The sequence below is a fragment of the Solea solea genome, chromosome 16 (assembly GCF_958295425.1).
Source record: "Solea solea chromosome 16, fSolSol10.1, whole genome shotgun sequence".
Taxonomy (NCBI): domain Eukaryota; kingdom Metazoa; phylum Chordata; class Actinopteri; order Pleuronectiformes; family Soleidae; genus Solea; species Solea solea.
Window position 1 is genome coordinate 20,504,883 of NC_081149.1, and position 20,389 is coordinate 20,525,271.

Genomic DNA, 20,389 nt, shown 5'->3' on the forward strand with positions numbered 1-20,389 from the left:
AGATAGAAGAGTGGTGTGTGTTTGTTTTGCCGTGTTGGGTGTTCCTCTGAGACCTGCAAGCCTGACGGGGAAGTGGATTAGAGACCTGCTCTGGAGGCTCCATCATTACATTACTGCCCTGAATCATGTTCATATGTGTGTGTGTGTGTGTGTGTGTGAATCTTTGGAGAGGAGGGGGGTTGCACTTTCTCTGCACAAGAATAAATGTTTGAATACAAAGGCTCCATTCATAAGACAGGAAAAGTGTGTGTCTGTCTGTGTGTGTGTGTAAGTGGGACAGCACATGGAGCTGCTGTGGTCAGAAAACTGGCAGCAGATTAGGTTTGAAGCGCTGTGATTATGTGAGAAAATGAAGAGGACAAGGAAGCTGCGACGTGGGGTTAAAGGAACAGACACATTCAAATATACAGAGGCTTTCAAGACCCTGACCCTTTGAATGTCAGCCTGTTCAAACTGAAGTCTGCTGACTTTTTATTTGGTCTGCTGAAGTTCTTAAATGTCAAGGACGCACAGAATGTTGCTTTTCCATAGGAGATGAGGCGCCTGCTCTTTGTTTACCTGAAGCCAAGGATCCATTTTAGAGTTTAACAGGCTGAGCATCGATGAGAGGCAAAGTTGAGGAAATACACTTCATTATGTGTTTTAGCACATCAGAAAATTAAAGAAAAACCTCATGATTTGTATTAACATTGTGCATATAGGAGGTATGTGGAAAAAGATAAATGTATAGGAGGAAAACTGTGGCTCGAAGCTTGAACAAAACATCACATCTGAACTTTCAGGGATGAAGTGAACAGGAAATAATGACAGAGACGCATCGCATTCCAAATCCCAGTTTTATTGGTCGTTGGATTTCAGGTGAACCAATGGCACGAGAGAGATTAATCCACAAAGTTGAAAAATTATACAAAATAATAATAATACAAAAGGAAGTTCCAGTTATACAAAGCAAAGATGTGGACATTAATTCTTTTTTTCCCATCTTTTTTTTTTTTTCTCAAACTACTGCCCAAAAACTCAAGAGTAAGGCACAGTCATTACCACATGTTTACCCTTCCACATCCGTTTGTCTAAGCCTTGGTCTTGGTTACCTTGGAGACGCTCATTTCTCCGAGGATAACCAGTCCTTTTATTTGCTCGACATTCTCAGCCCTTCATGCAAAAAAAAAAACGGCCATAACTTTGAGAAAGAAACATTTGATTAGTTTCGAGCCGCTACACCGAAGACGACTGACTTTTCCCACCTCAGAAGGAATGTTTTGTGAGGATTGAGATGATACAAGAGCCCGATAATCTGGGGCCATGTGTTTAATGTGTTGTATAAAAATGAGACGATAATCACTGTAAGGAGAAAGCGGGCTGACAAAGGCTAGAGGATCAAAGAGGGCAGGACCCATGGGTGTAATGTGCTACAGTTTAATAGACGACACATTCGCTCTAAAACATAGAACAAAAACAAATCAAATTTGGTCATATATGCCGTCTAAATTCAAACAGAAATTAAAACCAAAAGAAAACAAGCAGAGTTAGAGTATAATTCGTTTTTTCATGGGCACTCTCACGGCTCTTTTGGTTTCATGTCAGGGACGTGGAGGGAGTGAGTGGGCCGAGACGCGGCAGAAAACACCAGACAGCGTGCGAGATGCTCAATAGGACGGTGACGGTAACAGTGAGACGTAGCACCAAGTTCCAGTTGTGTTGGATGTGCGTGAGATGACAGCTTGTTAATCCAGTATCAAAGGCTTGAATTAGATGAAGGCTGAGGTTTGGGTTTGGATTGAGGGATTGAAAAAGAAGCAGCTCACAGAAAAAGAGGTCTATAAATAATTTCTTTCCAGTTGCTATGGCTACCTACTGTACTCCTACCCATGATAATGTCTGTGCCTTGGACATAGAAGAAATTGATCAATCTGTGCATCAGCAAGTGTTATGTTTTTTTTCCAGTTAGACATGAGTGCAAACATAAGTGACTGCACTATTATTATTCTTTTTTTAAATCATTTTCTTTACACTGTTCTTGGGACAATAGGTTTTTGCTCGTGGCGGAAAGAGAAAGGAGGACAAGAGTTTTTAACTTCCTACATCCTGTTTCGGTTCAGGAAATCAAAAATCCCTGCAAACCAAAGAGCTAGAGAACAACACAGAAACAGAAAACTGGTTTACATTTTCAATATGTTACAGTTGAGATGAAGAGTTGTGGGGATTAAACCTGTTCAGGTACATCGTGCTGATATCTCCAGTTATATCATGACAGTCATCACACTGAGAAAAGAAATCCTGCTGATGAGAACAATCATATGTCTGCTCTGGTCTGGTAGAAGCACAGAATCCACATGAGCCAAAACTCACTCACCTTCTGTCTCATTCATGTCCAGCTGACAGGGAGCAGCTGGAGCACATTTAATCCTGGGGGTGAGTCATGTTTGGGAGATAAGATCAAGGAGAAATTGTTCTACCAGACCAGGTCAGACGCCATAAATACAGCCACCACAGGGCCGCTCTCACACACACACACACACACACACACACACGTACACAGGTAAACACACACGGGGTTAACTCCGCTCTGGGAGAGGGACGGCCCAATCGTAAGGCGAAGGTGGGAGTGAGTGACAGGTCGAGCAGCAAAAACCAGATCGGAGCAGAAAAAGTGCACAACCCCTCGGTAACTATGGCAACAGATGAAGGTCGGCACTGCGGAGCAGAGCTGGGATACGGGAGGAAGGAAGGACGAAAAAGAAGGAAAGGGAGTCGCGAGAGAGAGAGAGGCTTCTCCTTCCTTCTTCCGTCCTTCCTGTTCTCTGTGCAGTTCATCAACAAATAAAGTCATAAGTAAAGGAGATTATATGGGGAATGGAGGGTGGTGGATAGGTAGATGAATGGATGGGTAGTACTGTCGTGCTGCGTAGCCACACTTTCATTCATTTATTCATTCATCAGCATTGCAGCAATGAGCAACCGGTGGTTCCCCCCCCTCCCATTCCTCAGTACTCCCAGAGTGTGGCGGTCTCCAGCTCATCGGCGTTTGCCTTCAGCACGCCAGCGTGGTCGCCACGGAGGTACTTGCCGTCGCTGGCGTGGCGCACGGCCAGCTTGTTGTAGTCGCAGAACTCGAAGAGGAAGTCGACGGGCGTGTCGCTGCTGCTCACCACCGACTGCTCGTTGCCGACCATCCAGTATTTACCCGTGGAGTCTGCGGGAACACGAGGGGGGAAAAAGGAGAGGAGGACAGATTACAGAGAGTGTGATGGAGGCATTGTGTGTCAAAAAAGATGAGGGGGGGATGGGTGTGACAAAGCGGCAGAGAACAAAAGGTTTGGCTTAAATTTGCTTTTGTTTAAATACATAATGCACAGACCGTGACTTCATCTGAGCAAAATCCCTCTTTTTGTCACATTCAGTAAATCCATAATGAGAATCCTATAAAGAATAATCCCATGTAAGCCTGCAGCAGCTTCCTCCAAATCCTTTCACAATCTACGTTCTCTCTCTCTCTCTTTGCAAACTCTGTGTGAGTCCTTCAGCAGCCTGAACCTGGACTGAGACCTGGACGTGGACGCGGACTCACCTTGCAGGCTGTAAGCTCCGTCTCTGAACTCCAGAGTGAAGTAGTCGTAGGAGGAGCGGTTGGAGTCCAGCGTCCCCGTCACCTTCCTGCAGCCGATGAAGCCATGCTCCCCGCGCAGCACGATGATTGGGCGGTTAATCAGCTTCATGACAAACTCCTCCGTCTCACCTGGAAGCAGACAAAAGGACGCAACATTAGCATCGGAGCCTCTGTAAGTAAGTAAGTTCACTGAGTTGACTTCATTGAACCTTGCTAATACGCTTAATTACACAAGAATTTGGTTGTGTGTGTCTGTTCTCCAAAAGCAACTTTTGCCTTGGCTGCGGCTCACGACTTTGAGCACAGACTGCTGAGTTTTCATGCATCTCATTTAAAAAGTGTGTGCAAAGCAACTTAGGCCAGAAATGTCTGCGCTGTGGCTGCCAACAGCCTCTGATTAGAAACTGCAGCACAAAAAGGCTTCAGCTTTAATCCATTAAAAGTGGAGCATCCTATGATCTGTTTGCTGACTTGATGTCTGGGTGTTGCTCCAACACTCAATATCTGTTCAAATTAAGGCTTCAGCAGCAAAACAGACTTTAACAACACTTATGTAACACTTACACAAGTGTTGATAATATGTCAATAGTCCATAGTCACGGCCACGACAGTTGGAATATGGTTTCTTTTCTGTTTGTGTTCTTCTAAAGATTTCTGGCACACATTAATTAGATTAATGACTTTTCTGATGTGGTTTTATTGGTGTGGTCTTAAAAAATAAATCAAAAATGACTGCGTCCCCAGAGGAGCTGAAGCAGCTGAAGCCCAGAAACGAGAGCAGCCGTGATTTAACCGTCTCACTGTACAGGTATTTGCCCTGGTCGCTGCTGAAATATTAATCCCTCTGCTGCAGGTCAGGGTCTTAATTGCTGCATCGACAAATCACCGTCACCTGCAGAGTCGATGGTGGCTGCTAGCTGGCCGTTTTTCTTGGCGGCAACGTATTTCCCATTAGCTGCCCGGAGAGTCAGCCTCTTCCCACGCCACTCAATGTCGAAGTAGCAATTAGCCGACCTGCAGAGAGAAAGCGAAAGGCGTGAGAGGCGCGGAGGATTATTACGTTTACACGACCCAGGTGTCCGGTCGCACCCTTGTGTGTGTAGGTGTCGGGTGTGAACATGTATTCACATTTAGGACCCCTTTAGTCCAGAAGACGACAAAACCTGAGACTGGTTTATCCAGAGCTTAAGTAATTGTTGGGTAACTCGAGAGTAAAACACCAATAAGTGCACACAAGAGAAAGAAATCACAATACAATACAATTAATGGACGTGAAATGTTTCAATCAAGCTCCAAACGAGATGCTATTTTCATATTTTCATCCTCTGGATTTGACACTGTGCATCTTTATGTTTTCCAGGTGTAACGCAGTGACCAACTCCTTCAACCACACATCAAATGTGAGTGTTTTTTTCTGATTTCCATAGAGTTATATCAGTTTAATAGCTAATAATATCAAGAAAAGATTGGCCTGGGTTCCATAATTATTGCTCTCTCTTCTCTCCTCAAACTCCTCAAACAGGGCAGTTAAAGGAGAGAAGAAGAGAATTACTTTTCCAAGCCTTATTGAGAAAGTTGCGTAAATGAAGTATATAGTGTATAATGCAGAGGAGTGACACGTCTTCAATATTGTAGATGATAGTGCAATTTGTCCACAACTTTGAACTAAATTAAAGCATGTCTGGTGTTTATGGAACTACAATTAATTCCCATTTCCCTCATCCCACTTCTCCCTACATGAGTATTTTAAATTTTGCTGAAGATTGTAGAAAAGCAACACGTCTCCTTTAGTATACGGTTCTACGTTTAAAAGAAATGCATCAAGAATGCATCCTCTCAGAGTCCAGTTTTATATTCCACTGTAGCTTTAAACCTTCCTTGATCCAAACTCAACATTGCTTTGCAACATTTTCCAAAAATGTTTTCCTAAAACCACAGGAGGACTCCGTGGTGTGAAGAAAATGACATTTCTGTGGTCTAATCTGCGTGGAGTGAACCCAGGCTCGGCTCAAAAAAATGTGTTGGGGAGAATTCTGGGACGCTCTTGCAGAGCGATCTGCAGTAACACGACTATCTTATCATCTTATCTGAAGAAGAGGACAGTTGTCGGCCTTCGAGTAACCAAGGACACGTGTTTTACCAACCGCTCAGATAGAAATAGCTGAGAATCTGAAAATACTTGATTTTATTTTCCACCCAAAAGTTGCCTGTTTTAACAAAAACTCTCACAGTAACACAGTTTTCTTTGTCTAGTGAGAGGCATGGAAGGACAGAGAGGATGCTTTCAATACTTAAATTAATTAATACAGTACAAGGCCATGAAATATTTGAGTGTACCAGCATTTCTGTCTCTCTTTCACTCATGTCCATATGATCCTGCTTTTTAGTTCTACATCTGCAGATTCTTTCAATTACCATACTCATATTTGTGCTTAAAACTGAGGTTTTTAAACTATTTTTAATCTAAAAAGAAAAGCAAAAAGCATCCGTTTATAACTCAAGGGTGACAGTAGCAGTTTCTATGAGCTTTTATGTCTGAATCCGTCAGGGGCCTCATCATCATCCAGAAGCCACGAGGTCAAATGTCAAAAGGGTCAGGGGGGTTAACAGCCAGCACTCAGGCTGGACAGGACCATAGCAAGTAAATGACAGCCTACGGGTTAAGGTTTCACATAAACATGCCGCTAATGACACAAGATCACTCTCCCTTCATCTCCTAAATCATGACGCAGCTACGACGACAGAACAGACGGATTGGAGCAGATGTGGATGAATTTTAAAGCAACAGATCGAGCAGCGGTCATGATAACGTGTGTGTGATTCTTACTTGGTGGAGGCGGTGCACTGCAGGCCACCGTTAGCAGTGAGGGTCCAGTACTTCCCGGCGGCAGTCCGAAACGCACACTTCCTGTTTTCGCGACAAATCTCCACCTGGAAGACTTCCTGGTCACCTTCCTCGTCCTGATTGGCCGACAGGTCCATACCTGGGTGGAGTCAGACAATGAGGGAAAAGCAGTGAAGGCTACAAATATCCAAGGAAGACCAATATAGAAAGAAACACACACACACACACACAAGCACGCAATGTTGTTTTTAACTACATGTAACACCCACACATCCTGTGATTAACATCAGACTAAAAGAGCAACATCAGACAGTTTGGATTAGTGAAGGATTTCTCACACACACACACACACACACACGCACACACATCTGTCAGTGCAGACCAGACTCCACTATAGTTCACAGGATTAGTCGTCATGGTGGATTGTCCCAATACAATGGAGAGGAGAGAAAAGAAAAGCGCAGAGCAAAAGATTCACTTGCGACAACCATTCAGAACATTTATCATCGAAATCAGTCCACAACAATTTCTGATTTATAAAATAAGAATAGTTAGAGGGTGGTGGTTCATGTTTGGTCACTGTCATAAACATGCAGCAGTAAATACTTTTCCTCTGAGCTGTTCTTTAGTGACTAGTGATGGTTTGCTAATACTGAACTGAACCTTGACTCAAAACTGTATAGTGCACTACAGTGAAGGTTAAATGTTAGGGGTGGGAATCACAGGAGAATAACATCACGATACAATGATTCTGTGATAGTCTCACATAGCGATACATAACGATATCTGTCCAAGTGAAGGAAACAAAAACGTCTGTGAAAAGTTAAAAATGCAGGATTTCTCTATTCATTCACAACATAGAGAACAAAGTGCATAAAGTCTATGTAGTGAACGTGGATGGAGCATCTCTTAATGTAGCTTTCTTTTCCCCCAGGTAACTTCCACCCAAGTTTCCCCTCATACATTTGAGCAGTGCCACCGCGAGGAGACATCAAGTAGCTACACCTGGTGAGTGAAATTTGTTAATTAAAATATCAATATTTGCCTCGGCGGATCGGTTATCGTATTGCACGAGGAAGGACGACGATATATCAACAAATTGATATTTTTGACCCACCCCTGCTATTAACTTCATGAAGATCATTGTAAACAATTAAATGACATTTAATTACCATTAATGAGCTAGTTTTAGTTATTTAATGATTACCTGGAACCCTAAAACAATCAACCACAACATTACGGTCGACTGGTGTCAATTTGTAGTCCAGAGGCTTGAATGTGCGTGTGTATATGAACATGCGTGCGTGCGTGTGTGCGTGCGTGCGTGTAGTCAACACCAGACCTCATTAAAATCACATCAACTCCACTTAGGCTCTTAAGAGCAACAAAGAGGTAAACAAACATGTGTCAACTACAGGATGAACACACACACACAAACACTCCAGTGTACCACTCCCACATGAACACACAAATACACTTTATGCCGCACAATACCAGCTATTGTATATCATGAAGTCATGGCATGGACGGACATATAGCCTGAAGGCTGGACAGAAAGAGATGAACTCTGTGTGTGTGTGAGAGCAGCACTGTGTAAATGTGTGCAAAGCAAGAGAAAAAGAGAGGGAGAGAGAAAACCAGACAGAAAGAAAGAACGATTTGTTTGAGAAAACAAACAGATACACTCATGTGCTCCCCATCCGTCTGCCTTTTCATGTACGACACCGCCTCCCCCTCTCCTCCATCTCATTTTTCCCATGTTTCTCGTCAGAAATGGCTCCTCTGGTCACGCTGAACACATTAGAGGGGAAAATCTGCCCTAAAATGCTGTTAGCAATAAAAAGAGAATCATCTTGTTTTTCAAACGTGGAAGCAGTTACTTTAGGCTCGGTGTGGTTGTAGACGTAGAGTAGCCGTGGAGATTTAATTCACGTAATGATGTAAAATTATATCTATAAAAACAACTCTGTGTGGAAGTTATTAGGCAGGAGAGGGTGGTGATGTCGGCCTGTTTTATTGTTTTAACTTTTAGGTTAAAGTGCAGCATGATGACAATATGGTTTACAATAGTAACATTTAGTTTCATATATACTAACTATAACCCAACTGCATCTTTTTATAGTAGATTATTTTTGGTCCATAAAATGTTGATCTGTGTTTTTCAAACTTGGAAATGATGTTCTCCAATGTCTCGTTTTGTCCACAAACCAAAATGATTGAGTTTTAATGATTTCTTTGTTTTATGGAGCAAAGAAACCAGAAAATATTCACATTTAAGAAGCCAAAACTATCAGTCTAATCTTGTTTTAATAATGAAAAATAATCAAAATAGTTGACAATCGATGAATCAGAGTAATCATTTGGTCTCAAATGTCTTGTTTTGTCCACAAACCAAAATGATTCAGTTTTTATGATTTCTTTGTTATATGGAGCAAAGCAACCAGAAAATATTCTCTTTTAAGAAGCTGAGAATTCAAAAAATCCCTAACCCTATCAAAAATAGTTGATTCATTTTGTAATGGAGTAATTGTTTCAGTCCTACTTCAGTCTCTTTTAAAATCAGTTGTTCAGATGATCTGATTGATGAAATAATTGTTCACTGCCAAATTAAAAAAAACACAAGGATTATTACAAACATTAACATTAAACAGCCAGAAAATGAATGATTGGTGCATTTCTGGCAAAAATCGAGCACATGAAGAAGAAATGTCTTAGGTCTAAAAACCCACATGCGTCGTGGAGTCATTTGACCCCGAAGTGAACGCTACATTAAACACATTCCTACTGCTGAAAACACACATAAACCCGAGATTAAACGAGTCTTTTAACCAGCGGGAATTGGGTACAACGCTAAAGATTCAAGTCATTATTACACGAGGAGCTGCTCACTGGAGATTTACTGTTCTCATTTTGTGTCTGACAAAAAGAAACGCACACATTTTCTCTCTTCTCTCTCTCTCTGTGTCAAGCACCTTCTAGAGTCAACTTCAGAGCTCAGGCCTCAGCGGACAGATCGATTTTCTGCAGAAATATGTGGAGGGGCACACACACACACACACACACACACACACACACACACACACACACACACACACACACACACACACACACACACACACACGGATGATTGAGAAGGCAAATATAACTGACCATAATGGGATCCACATGGTGAGAAAGGGGTGGGTCAAAGAAAATGAAATATAAGTTTGGCAGTTAGGAGTTCCACGAGGGTTTACAGGGAGAGAACATATTAGAGGAGAAGAGATTCTCCTCAAACTCTGCCTGCACGACCATCAGTCACATCACTGGACTGTTCACTAATCCCCGTTTCCTGCTTAAAACACACACACAGTAGCACATGGAGTCCCATTTATTTCAGTGGCTGTACAGAGGCAGAGTGACCATCTGCTGCTGCTGGAGGCCTCGCTCTGCCCACCAGGCATTTACAGAGTGATTTCAGACTCCAGCAGCAGAAATGAGCTCATTCCAACTCCGTTAAGGACCCAGCATGGCCTTGTATGAAGTTCATTAATCTAAGAACTTAACAAATACACAGCACAAACTAAGCAGTATCTCTTTATTTTAAGCATTCTGTGTACAAAAGAGTGCACACACTTGCATTACATTACAAAATACAGATTTTATAATGTAAATTTCAAATGCAGGAATCCAAAATGAGACACCCTTAACATCATTCAACCCTGGTGACGGTAAAAGCCAACCAGAGATGACGACAGACATTTGATTTGGTTTAATTCTTTTTATTTAAAAGGAGTATTTTACTCTGGGGAATATATATCGAGTTATCGAGCCAGCTGTCAGTTAGCTTAGCTTAGCACAAAGACTGGAAACGGAGGAAACATTTAGCTTTGCTTTTACCGAACGTAGAAAACAACAACCTGCTAACCAATTCATCTAAACCTCACCATTTATAAAACACATGAGGTTAAATCTATAGGAAAACTAAGTGTAAATCCACAGTTTGCAATTTTGTAGAGGTTATGATTTGCTATGAAACACACACATGCTGGTTTTGCATTCTTTGTGTGGCCACTCATAGACATTGGTCTTTAACCTAACCATCACAACTAAATGCCTTACCCTAAAAACCATCTTTTTCGTGTCGCATTAACATCTCACCGTGCACAGTTTGTTTTTCTGCGACGTAAAGGTCAACATGCACCAGAACTCGGACTCTGCGAGTTGTCCGATTGCCTGTCTTAGTCAGACTACGGCCTTGATTAAACCATGCATGTAAACGTTCTGACTGAGGAGTCCGTGGCCCTCTTCAGCTTGCACCACATTAAAACAAGTGACCACACACGCAGGATCCTTCCAAACCCCACCCAATGCAACAGTGCCCAACAAACTCACACACTCTTGCTCTTGAAAGCAAACCCCTCCATCTTTCAGTCCACCCCGCCCACCACATTCAGTCTGATGACGGCCCGGCACAGATTGTGGTCCTCGGTTACTATGAGCCCGCACCCGGGGCCTGTTGTGAACGCACGCAATTGTATCGAGTGCCATTGTGTGCGCATGTTTGTTTGTGTGTGTCCCCCTATTGTTCAGCAGTCCTGAGCGAGGAGGCGACCAGCTGGGGCACAAACAGGGAGCCACATCATCGGCCTTTGTTCTGATCCAAACACACTTGCACACAAACACGGGCCAGCCAACCTACACACTGAGCTGACTGGAACGCAGCTGCTCATACAGTGTGAGCAAACTAGAAGATACATACACACCATTAACAGCTCATCCAACAAATGCAAAAATGACATAAGTTACAGTGTGCTGTCCCAAACAGTTCTGCGTCCAATGCGTTGCTAAAAATCAACTGGGGAGTTAGAGTACATTAATGTAGAGACACACCCAGAGCTGAGCGGGATGACACACAGCCGAAGGCTAACCTATAATAAAGAAGCTGACATTAAGGAGAAGAGACTGCGTGGTGCTCTGCAGCTGACATGAGGCAGCGCCACTGGCATACGACCAAAACACACACACACACACACACACACACACACACACACACACACACACACACACAAAGACCCAGTGAAAACACACAAACATACTGAAGGTCTATAAACACATTAATGCCACAGCATGCACACTCTGACACCACCAAGGATGAATACATTCACAGTGTCCCTTTTTTTTCGCCCAGTCTTTACAGGGCGAGTGGGTTGTGCACGGAGCGAACCATCACCCTTCACCCTGCAGGGATTAACACACACCAGCCAAGGTCACAGTTGTGCGTCTCGTGTATAATTGGCTCAGGTCTGTCGGGTGAAAAGTTGCCGCAGAGAGGGGACAAACGCAGCTGTTGGTTAACATCTGGAGACAGTTTAATTCCACTCAACATTTAATCCGCATCACAATGATCCGGTTGTTGGCGGGGTTGAACGTGGTCTTCAGACCTCCTCCTCATTATGGACAGATCTGATCTGCAGGGTGGCAGACGAAGCAGGGAGGACTATGACCCATGAGAACATCCACCCTGCATGAGTGTCCCTTAAGCAAGGCATCAGATGAGCAACTGACCTCAGTATCTCAAATGTTTATAACGTGAGTGCTGCACTAATTAAAATTATGCACTGACCTGATTTCAGCATTAGTACCTTAGACCAATTAACTGGCTCCTCTGCTGTAACAGGCATGTGCAACAGTTAACAAGCTGCAACGTACTGTTCTGCTGCCAACAAAGTGGTAAACACCTACTGCCTCACAACAAGGAGGTTCTCGTTGTGTCGACTGAATGAGTTCTGCTTCCTCCCACAATCCAAAGTCATGCAGATTTGGAGAGTTGGTTAAGTTGGGGACTCCCAATACCCTGTTCAGACCAGGGTATCTGACCTGGATCCAATTACATCCAGATCACGCCAAGTACAGGTCTGCACGGCCGCAAAGCCTCTAGAACCCTTCGACAGATCTAATCACACAAACCACATTTGGAGGTGGTTTGAGGAAGCATTGGTCCCCATTCCTGAGCAGCATGAATGTAATTAGTGACCGCCTCCTCAGCTTACGTCAACTGACCAGCATTCGTTTTAGGTTGGTTTTTTTTTTATACAATTTCCTTTTGCAGCCACTACCACAATATAAACACTGTTCACCATGGATCCATATCAGTTCTCTAATGGTTTGATTCACTCAAGTGCTTCTCTTCCCTTCCTTTTTGTCACTCTGGTGCACGTGCACACACACAAACATTACGACACATCTTTGGTCAACAATGTGTTTTTTTAAAATGTGCTTTAGAAATAAATTGGACCTGTAGAGTAATGGTGTGTTTCCACCAAGCGGAACGCTTTGGTCCGGTACATGTTTTTTGTTGGGCCCACGACAGTCAGCTGATTAGGCGACACAAAAGCACCGCTCCCTAGAAACCGGCGTTTCTTCAATGTCCGCACTCTAATCTCATACTAAGTTTGACGCCTTGTTGAGACAAACGGCCACAAACCGAGCATTAAAAAACAAAGCTGCTGGACGGCCTCCTTTGTTGTCTGTTGCGTCTCATTCAGTGTCGTTTGTTGTCAGGGCACGATCAACCATCAACATCACGCATCCCGTTGACACGGCCGCCAGGCACAGCGGACACTGGTCTACGAAGTGAAGGTACTGTTTTCATTTAAAACACAAGCCTGACCTTTTACCATTCCAAACTGTACTGTACCATTATGGAATCCCGGCCTTGGACTCTTTAAAAATATCATTTGTATATTTGTAATTGATAAATATAAGATGCCCTGTGCTCACAAAGCCCAATAAAGTAACTTTATTTGGATTGATAATTTAGGTCATTTTAATTTATTAATCCACTTAAATCAAACATTACCGTTATGCTACAGTTTGATCTGAAGTCTGTCATTGTTATTTGTGTCAATACATGTGAACTATAATTATATATATTAATATATTTGGTCAGAAATGCATGCCGTTAATATTTAGCATGTGCAAGCAGGATGTTGCTGTGCTCCATTTGGAAAGGACATCATCTAAACATCTAAAAAGTTCTAGCATCATCATTAAAACCGGCCTCCATTTTGTGTCTGGGACTTAAGCACTGAGTCGAAAAAAAAAGAGGGAAAAGAGTTAACGTCAAACTGAGAAAAATAGATAAATATCCTTGTGACACAAACAAATGTGACAACAGAACAAACACAGAGACAGAGAGTAAAATATAATGATCATACTTTGTGAAAAGAAGAAGCAAAAGCCACAAAACCACACACAGAATTCTCTTCCTCCTCCTGACCAGAGACTAAATATAGATTTAAAAGCATGAATTATTATATTCTTACCATTCATTACAGACAACACAGTGGCACGGTCTCTAAGCGTTAGCTGGCATTTTCCTCGTCTCAGCCCAAATCACACTGATGACTGTTTTGTGCCGAGTCAACAGGTTTTTTTTGAAGATGACTCATGATTCTCTGTGAATTCAAACTCTAATTAAAACCTCTCTCTGGGTAAATTTACTGCCTTTTACAGACAAAAGATTTCCCTTCAACTTGAACTGCTGGGCATGAGCCACTGACCTCAGGCACAGCAGTTATAGGCCTAAAGGCTGGAGCTGCAGGGGAGGTGGAGTGGGGGAGGGGTGAGGAGACGGAGGAGGATGGTGGCGACAGGAGAAGACATGTGGAATAAATAAAAAAAAAAGAAGGTGAAAAGAACAATGACAGGAGGAGAAAGGGGACGATGGCAAAGAAGAAGAGATGGAAAAATTAAAGAGGAAGGAAGAAGGCGGAGGACAGACTTGTAACAGCTGAAGATCAGGCACACATGGACAGAATTAGCTCACACACACATACACACACTGATCAAATCTGACAAAAACAAAGAGCACAAAACAATGCTCGAGTGTTGAGGTTGGTTATGACTGTGGTGCCATCCAGGTGCATGCACAAAACAACCCTTGTCTGAGTGTCAACGTCATGAGGAAAAAAACAAATCAGAGTGAAAAGTGAAGCTGTAAAAAAAAGACTCTCCGCTCCCGCTGTGCTCTTCACGATGATTATATATACAGCTGCAGGAGGGTTTTTGGGGGGGTTTGCAGTGACATCAGCATTGTGTGAGTGCAAATTTAGATGATTCAGCTTCTGCTGGTGGTGAAAAATCGTGGTGCGTTCGCTCACAGTGCACAAGTAACACATCTGCTCCGACAAAAACATGCGGATGAAAGGATTATTTAGGATTTGGACGTTGCTAAAGTGTGTGTTTGTCGTTCCTCTCCTGCAAACATGAGGCCTGGTGACACATCAGTCCCTGTCCATGTTTCAGGCCTTTGAATAGCACACATGCACATGGGCCTGTGTTCTGTTCTGTTCTGTTTGAGTGTGAACATGGCTGAAGATGTCTGTGTGCTTCTTTGTTCCACTCTTCACATCAATGATCTGTATAAATGACTCATTTTCTTTGAATACCATGAATTAGGCCTGGACATTTGGGTGAGAAACATCTAATTGGGTCAAACTTCCACTCCGTATTTATTTACTGTGATATAATCTGAACATTTGATGAGAGCGCAACACGAACCATCAACAAATGTTAAATCTATACTCTATTGCAAGGATGAAAACTCATCCCCATGAACCATTGAACTGCAGGCTTTAGGATTTCCTAATGATATTATTTTTTTTAATTGGGACAACTTGGTGTTCAGCTCTGCACAGAACACACATGAATGCATGTGGGAACCCTATTGTTTGGAGATATGTAGGTCATCATCACTTCTACTGTGTGTCCAGTGTGTGGGTATGCATGTTTTTGTTACATATATAAGACCTTTTATGAGACACAGACACCTTGTCAGGACCAGTAGTTATCCCAAACCTGGTCCTAATGAGGCAGAACCTCATTTCGGAGACTATGCTTGTTTAGAAGCAAGATTTGAATTGTGCTTAGGTGAAGGTGTGTGAAAATGTGTGTGTGACTGTTTCTGGTACCTATTCAAGACCATTTCTGGTATAAACATTGACCTCATCAGGACCAGTAGTACTCATGGGGACATAAACCTGGTCTTAATGAGGCAGAACCTCATTTCTGAGACTTGGATTTAGAAGTGATATTTCATTTGTGGTTAGGTTAAGCCTGAACTGATTAGGGTTCAGATTATCAGACGTTCAAGTCATTGCACTGTCCTCACAAGAAGGTGTGCAAAAATTTGTTTTTGGTACCTATTCAAACACTGACATTGTCAGGACCAGTAGTCCTCATGGGGACCTAAACCTGGCCCCATTGAAGCTGATTTCTGTGGTTAAGGTGAGGGCAGGGTTAGAGTTACTGTAGACATTGACTGCTTATGGTTAATATAGAATGGTATGTCCTGAGAAGAATACCTGCCAAAACCTTTGTGTGTGTGTTTGCAGGGGGATGCAGTCTGACATTCCATCACGTTAACCCTTCCCATACCAGAAGATCATTCACTCATTCATTCATTCATTCTCTCACACAGTGACCCAGATGAACACCAGCTCTGCTACACACTCTCACCGGACCACCACACCCACCTTGCCGGGTGGAGACGTTCCTCTCGTTGGCAGCGGTGAGCACGACCTGTGGGTGACTCTGCTCCAGCACGAACAGCTCATCCTTGCCCACGCGCGCGCTCTTGCCGGACTTCATGGTCCCGGAGGGTCCGGAGGGCGCCAGGTACCGGCCGCCACAGTCCCTGAAGGCCACCTTACCGGAGCGGAATTCCAGCGTGTAGCCCGTGGTCTTGTCCGTGGTGGCGACCAGCGCGCCATCGTTCCTCAGGAAGCGGTTGTCGGAGGTCTGCAGGTGGTAGCGCTGCTCGCGGAACACCAGCGTGATCATGGAGTCCACCCCCCACGGGACGTCCCGGTCGATGGCGATCTCGTCCACCTTGGAGCTCAGGTGTGCGTAGCGCTTGCGCGTCAGGCTGAAGATGTTAACCTGAGGATGCATGGCGATGTGCACGCTCCATTTCTCCGCCACAGACGCTGTCTGCGCGAAGCAGATGATTCGGTCCTCGGTGCCGCCCAGGTAGCGACCGTGCTGCTCGGACTGCAGGGACCAGCGGCCGTCATCGTGGGCGGTGATGACGAACCGGCACTCCGGGCCTGGATTCTCACTGTCTCCGGTGACGTTCCCGTCCTTGTCCGCGGCGATGTAGCGGCCCAGATGTGACTTGAGGTAGAAGACGTTCCCGCTGGAGTCGTCGCCGCTCTGCTCCAGAGTCCAGATCTGCTTCTTCTTCATGCTCGTGGCGCACGCGTTGATTTTGAAGCCGAACGTCTCGGCAGTGAGGTATTTGTTCCCGCAGTTGATGAGACCGAACTGGATCTGCAGCATGTCGCTGGTTCCGTTGGTGGCGCCGTTAGTTGTCATGGTGGTCTGTGAGCGTCGGTCCGGACCGGTTCTGAATGAGAGGAGGTTTTTTTTTGTTCGGGATGGGGGGGTACGGTTCTGATAGAGACCAAGCTCGCGGCTGAAGGGTGGGATGCTGCGCTGCTGCCTCGCGTGCTTCTCTTTGTTTGGGGAGTGTGTGTGTGTGTCTGTGAGCGCGCGCAGCCTCTGCCTGTCTCAGCAGCGCGAGCCCGCCGCCACAGCTGCAGCCTATATAACCATCATCAGTGACGAGACGCCGCAGGCCACGCCCCCTCTCATGGACACAAATGTGGACTTTTGTTTCCCACATTTTGAAACTGTGTCAGAGACAGAGAGAGACTTCTGTGTCTGTGAGGAAACATGGAGGAATAACACGAATCCAACCTCTGCCCTAGAATGATTCTACAGAAACAACTAACTCAGTCACAATAAAAGTATACTCAAATGATGTACAAAGCGAAAAACAAACTAAAACACTATCTAAATAGGAAACATTATGAATAAGATTGTTGAACAAACATTTAGTGGTAACTAGAACTAGTGTGACTAACACCTAAAAACAACTGGAAAAATCTCAATAATTAAAAGATTCAAAGAGATGATGAACAGTTCCCAAACAAACACACTGAATGTAAATATGATGGAACAGAATAGCAGAGGTTTCAAACTTGTGGCCTGCGGGCCACATGTGGTCCACTGCTTAGTATGAATTTATAATGAAATTTTGTTTTTTCATAATAGATTGAATAATTTTGCATCATAAACATATATCTATTGTGAGCCATTCCATATCAACACTTTTATTTTGAAATGTTCTGAAATATCCATCATAATTTTTTTAATTTTCACTTCACAGAATAGACGGAATAGATGCTCAGTTGCCTCAAGGTCGTTTGAGTTTGAGACCCCTGAAAAGTATATGAAAATAATTGTTCATCGGTTATGTTTTTAAGACTTAATGTAAAGAAAGTGGTAGTTCTTAATACGTTCACACTTCTGTCCAACTCATTATTAATCTTTTTTCCCAGTTTTAGTTTTTTTTATCATCTGTTATTTTTGTGATGATGCAAATGTTTGTTATGATTATTCTTGACTTCTATGTTTTTTGTGATGTTCTTTCTTTTCAGTCATCCAAATACAAAAGTATTCATTCATTCATTCATTCATGCATTCAAAACTCATAAACACACACATTATTGCTCATATCTTACAAAGCATTAAAAAAATGTCTATGCCAAACTCGGGAAAAGCTGGAAAAGCGGGAAAATCAATGCACAGGCACAGAAATATGCAGTATAATAAGTCAAATGAGGCATATTTTGCTAATCTTGAATGTCCTAAAAAGTCTGGAATTTCGAAATCCTGTTTTCCAGACTTTGAAAAGTCTGGAATTTTGTGTGGAAGTCTTGAAAAGTCTTGAAAAAAAAGTTTAGATCATATTAGAATTTCAGAGTCTGAAGCTGATGCACTTTTGTGATTTTCGTATGTGAAATCATACAGTGAAACATAATTTACTGTGAATTCTGCACTCATTCATTCATTCATTCATTCATGCTTTTATTAACACGAACATTTCTACTAAACACAACAGGTACAATCTCAACAAGAAAGTAGGCATGCAAGGATAAGTCAAGGTCTTGAAAAATGTGTTTTGATTTGGAAATAGTCTGGAATTGAAATTTTTAAGCACCCTAAATGATGATGAAATATGATGCATACACAGCAGTAGCAGTCTGTAATGCAAACTGTTTGTTTGTATATATATGACAACACTGTCTGACATCACTGTCACCTCTCTCTTCTTGTACACACAGATCAGAAGGACTTGCTATTCAAAGCATGAGGAAGGAGCGAGTGCATCCACACACAGAGCTCTATTCATGTCACAGGACAGAGAGGGCTCCGTGCACAAAGAGGTCAAACCCATCACTCTAGCATTTTCTCACTCAGAGTTGGGACGATGTTTTGAATTTATCGAAAGGACAGGTTCCCTGAGCTGTAGTGATCTGATCTTATCAAGATTATCCTATACCATCACACTATGTCATTTCAGGGTTTCTCAATCCACACGACGACAAAATACCTCATTTGATTATGTCTGGAAGCAGTGTGGGATTATGGGAACTGTTGTCTCATATGTTTCCTCTGTGTTTTTGCTTTACAGGGAGAGATTCAGTGACAGAACAGGCAGCAAACGGCAGAGGTGAAGTCAAGTCGAGTCCCTGCTTTAAATCAAGTCAAGTTGTAAGAAGATTGAAGGTGAAGACGATTTCCCACACATTCCACACTTTGCTATAAAAAGAATCACTGGAGTTTTCTCTTTAACAGAAACTCTGTATTACTCGTACAATTTTAAGGATTGCTTCATGGTCTCGTACAACTGAATAAGAAAATTCAGATAAAATAGGCTAAAATACGACAAGTTTCAAGCACGTCTTAATCTTGTGGAAGAATTAGTGCTTTTCTCCGTGGTGTTGGTGTCGCTCGGTTGCCAGGTTTGTACGCAAAGAGCAGACATTCAGTGTTTTCCATCTAAATATTCTGTAAATTCTGTCCTTCTTTACTGTATTTATGATTTATTGGGATATATTTGTCCCATGTGTTATAGCAGAGACGATAAAGTGGATGACGTCACATTATAAGGCGACCAAAATGAAATGTTCATTTACCTTGACTACAAATACAGATATACAGTATGTGGATTTAAGTGGTCAGCACTCTACTTGGTTTACAAACAAACTAAATTTAAGATATTTTCGTAACATAAGTATTGTTTCTTTTGATAATCTAAGTATTGCTTATGTAACATTACTTCATGTGCACATATTTACAAATATAGAGGAGACGAACATCTTCTACTAAATACAAAACCACCTTTATTTGTTGCCAAATATTGTTACAAAACATTGTAGTGTTAAACCAACTCTAAAAACACACAATATCAATTAAATAGTGAATTACCAGTTTGGTAAAGTATTCAGTAAATCCACGTTGCTGTCTTTTGCAAACTGTTTAGCAGGTTTAAACACATCGAAACAATCTGCACACCATAATAACTCTGGATCTGGTGAAGCTCCTTTAAACCACAGTCACTTTCATTTTACAGTTTCATTTTGACAGTTTCCACTTCACTTGTATGTCACACACGTGTTTCCCTCCTGAATATTTTACAGTGTCAATGCCCTGGAGACAAATAGCTTTTTAGATTTTCTTTCATAAATAAATGACATTCATCACTTCCCTCTGTCACAACCAGTGATCATCACGATGCTGCAGCATCTCATTCCAGTCATTTGAAACCAAAATATAATCCAGTCAGTGGTAATCTCCCCCCGTGTGTCTCTCTCTCCTGCTCTCGGGTTAAATTGTCGGGCCGATTATCTTCAAACTAATCAAATCTTCAGCTCCAGGCTCACAGTGTGATACATTCACAAGAGTTACAAAACTGAACTATAAAGGGATTACATGTAAAAGATTGGTGAGCTGTTCTCTGCAGCGCGGCTTCATCAAGAAGAAAAACAAGGTTTCACTCACTTTGTTCTCTTTTTTTAAGATAAACGTTTTGCATGGTGAACAAA

The 20,389-nt window shown here is 42.7% G+C and overlaps 1 protein-coding gene across 1 annotated transcript; it reads right to left on the reverse strand.

Annotated features, from left to right (window-relative positions):
* Positions 1 to 817: 817 nt before the first annotated feature.
* Positions 818 to 17,028, reverse strand: fscn1a (fascin actin-bundling protein 1a). The gene is made up of 5 exons (XM_058653301.1): positions 15,971 to 17,028; positions 6,435 to 6,591; positions 4,500 to 4,621; positions 3,569 to 3,736; positions 818 to 3,193 (listed from the first exon to the last, which is right to left on the reverse strand). Exons 1-5 carry the CDS (start codon positions 16,809 to 16,811, stop codon positions 2,985 to 2,987), a joined length of 1,497 nt encoding a protein of 498 aa, XP_058509284.1. The 5' UTR covers positions 16,812 to 17,028; the 3' UTR covers positions 818 to 2,984.
* Positions 17,029 to 20,389: the final 3,361 nt, after the last annotated feature.

Excerpts from the sequence above, each read along its gene's own strand:
- fscn1a (XM_058653301.1), bottom strand. The coding sequence starts at position 16,811 with ATGACAACTAACGGCGCCACCAACGGAACCAGCGACATGCTGCAGATC. Across the intron at positions 4,622-6,434 it reads CAGTGCACCGCCTCCACCAA|GTCGGCTAATTGCTACTTCG; the intron begins GTAAGAATCACA and ends TTCTCTCTGCAG. Across the intron at positions 3,194-3,568 it reads CGGAGCTTACAGCCTGCAAG|ACTCCACGGGTAAATACTGG; the intron begins GTGAGTCCGCGT and ends GTGTTCCCGCAG.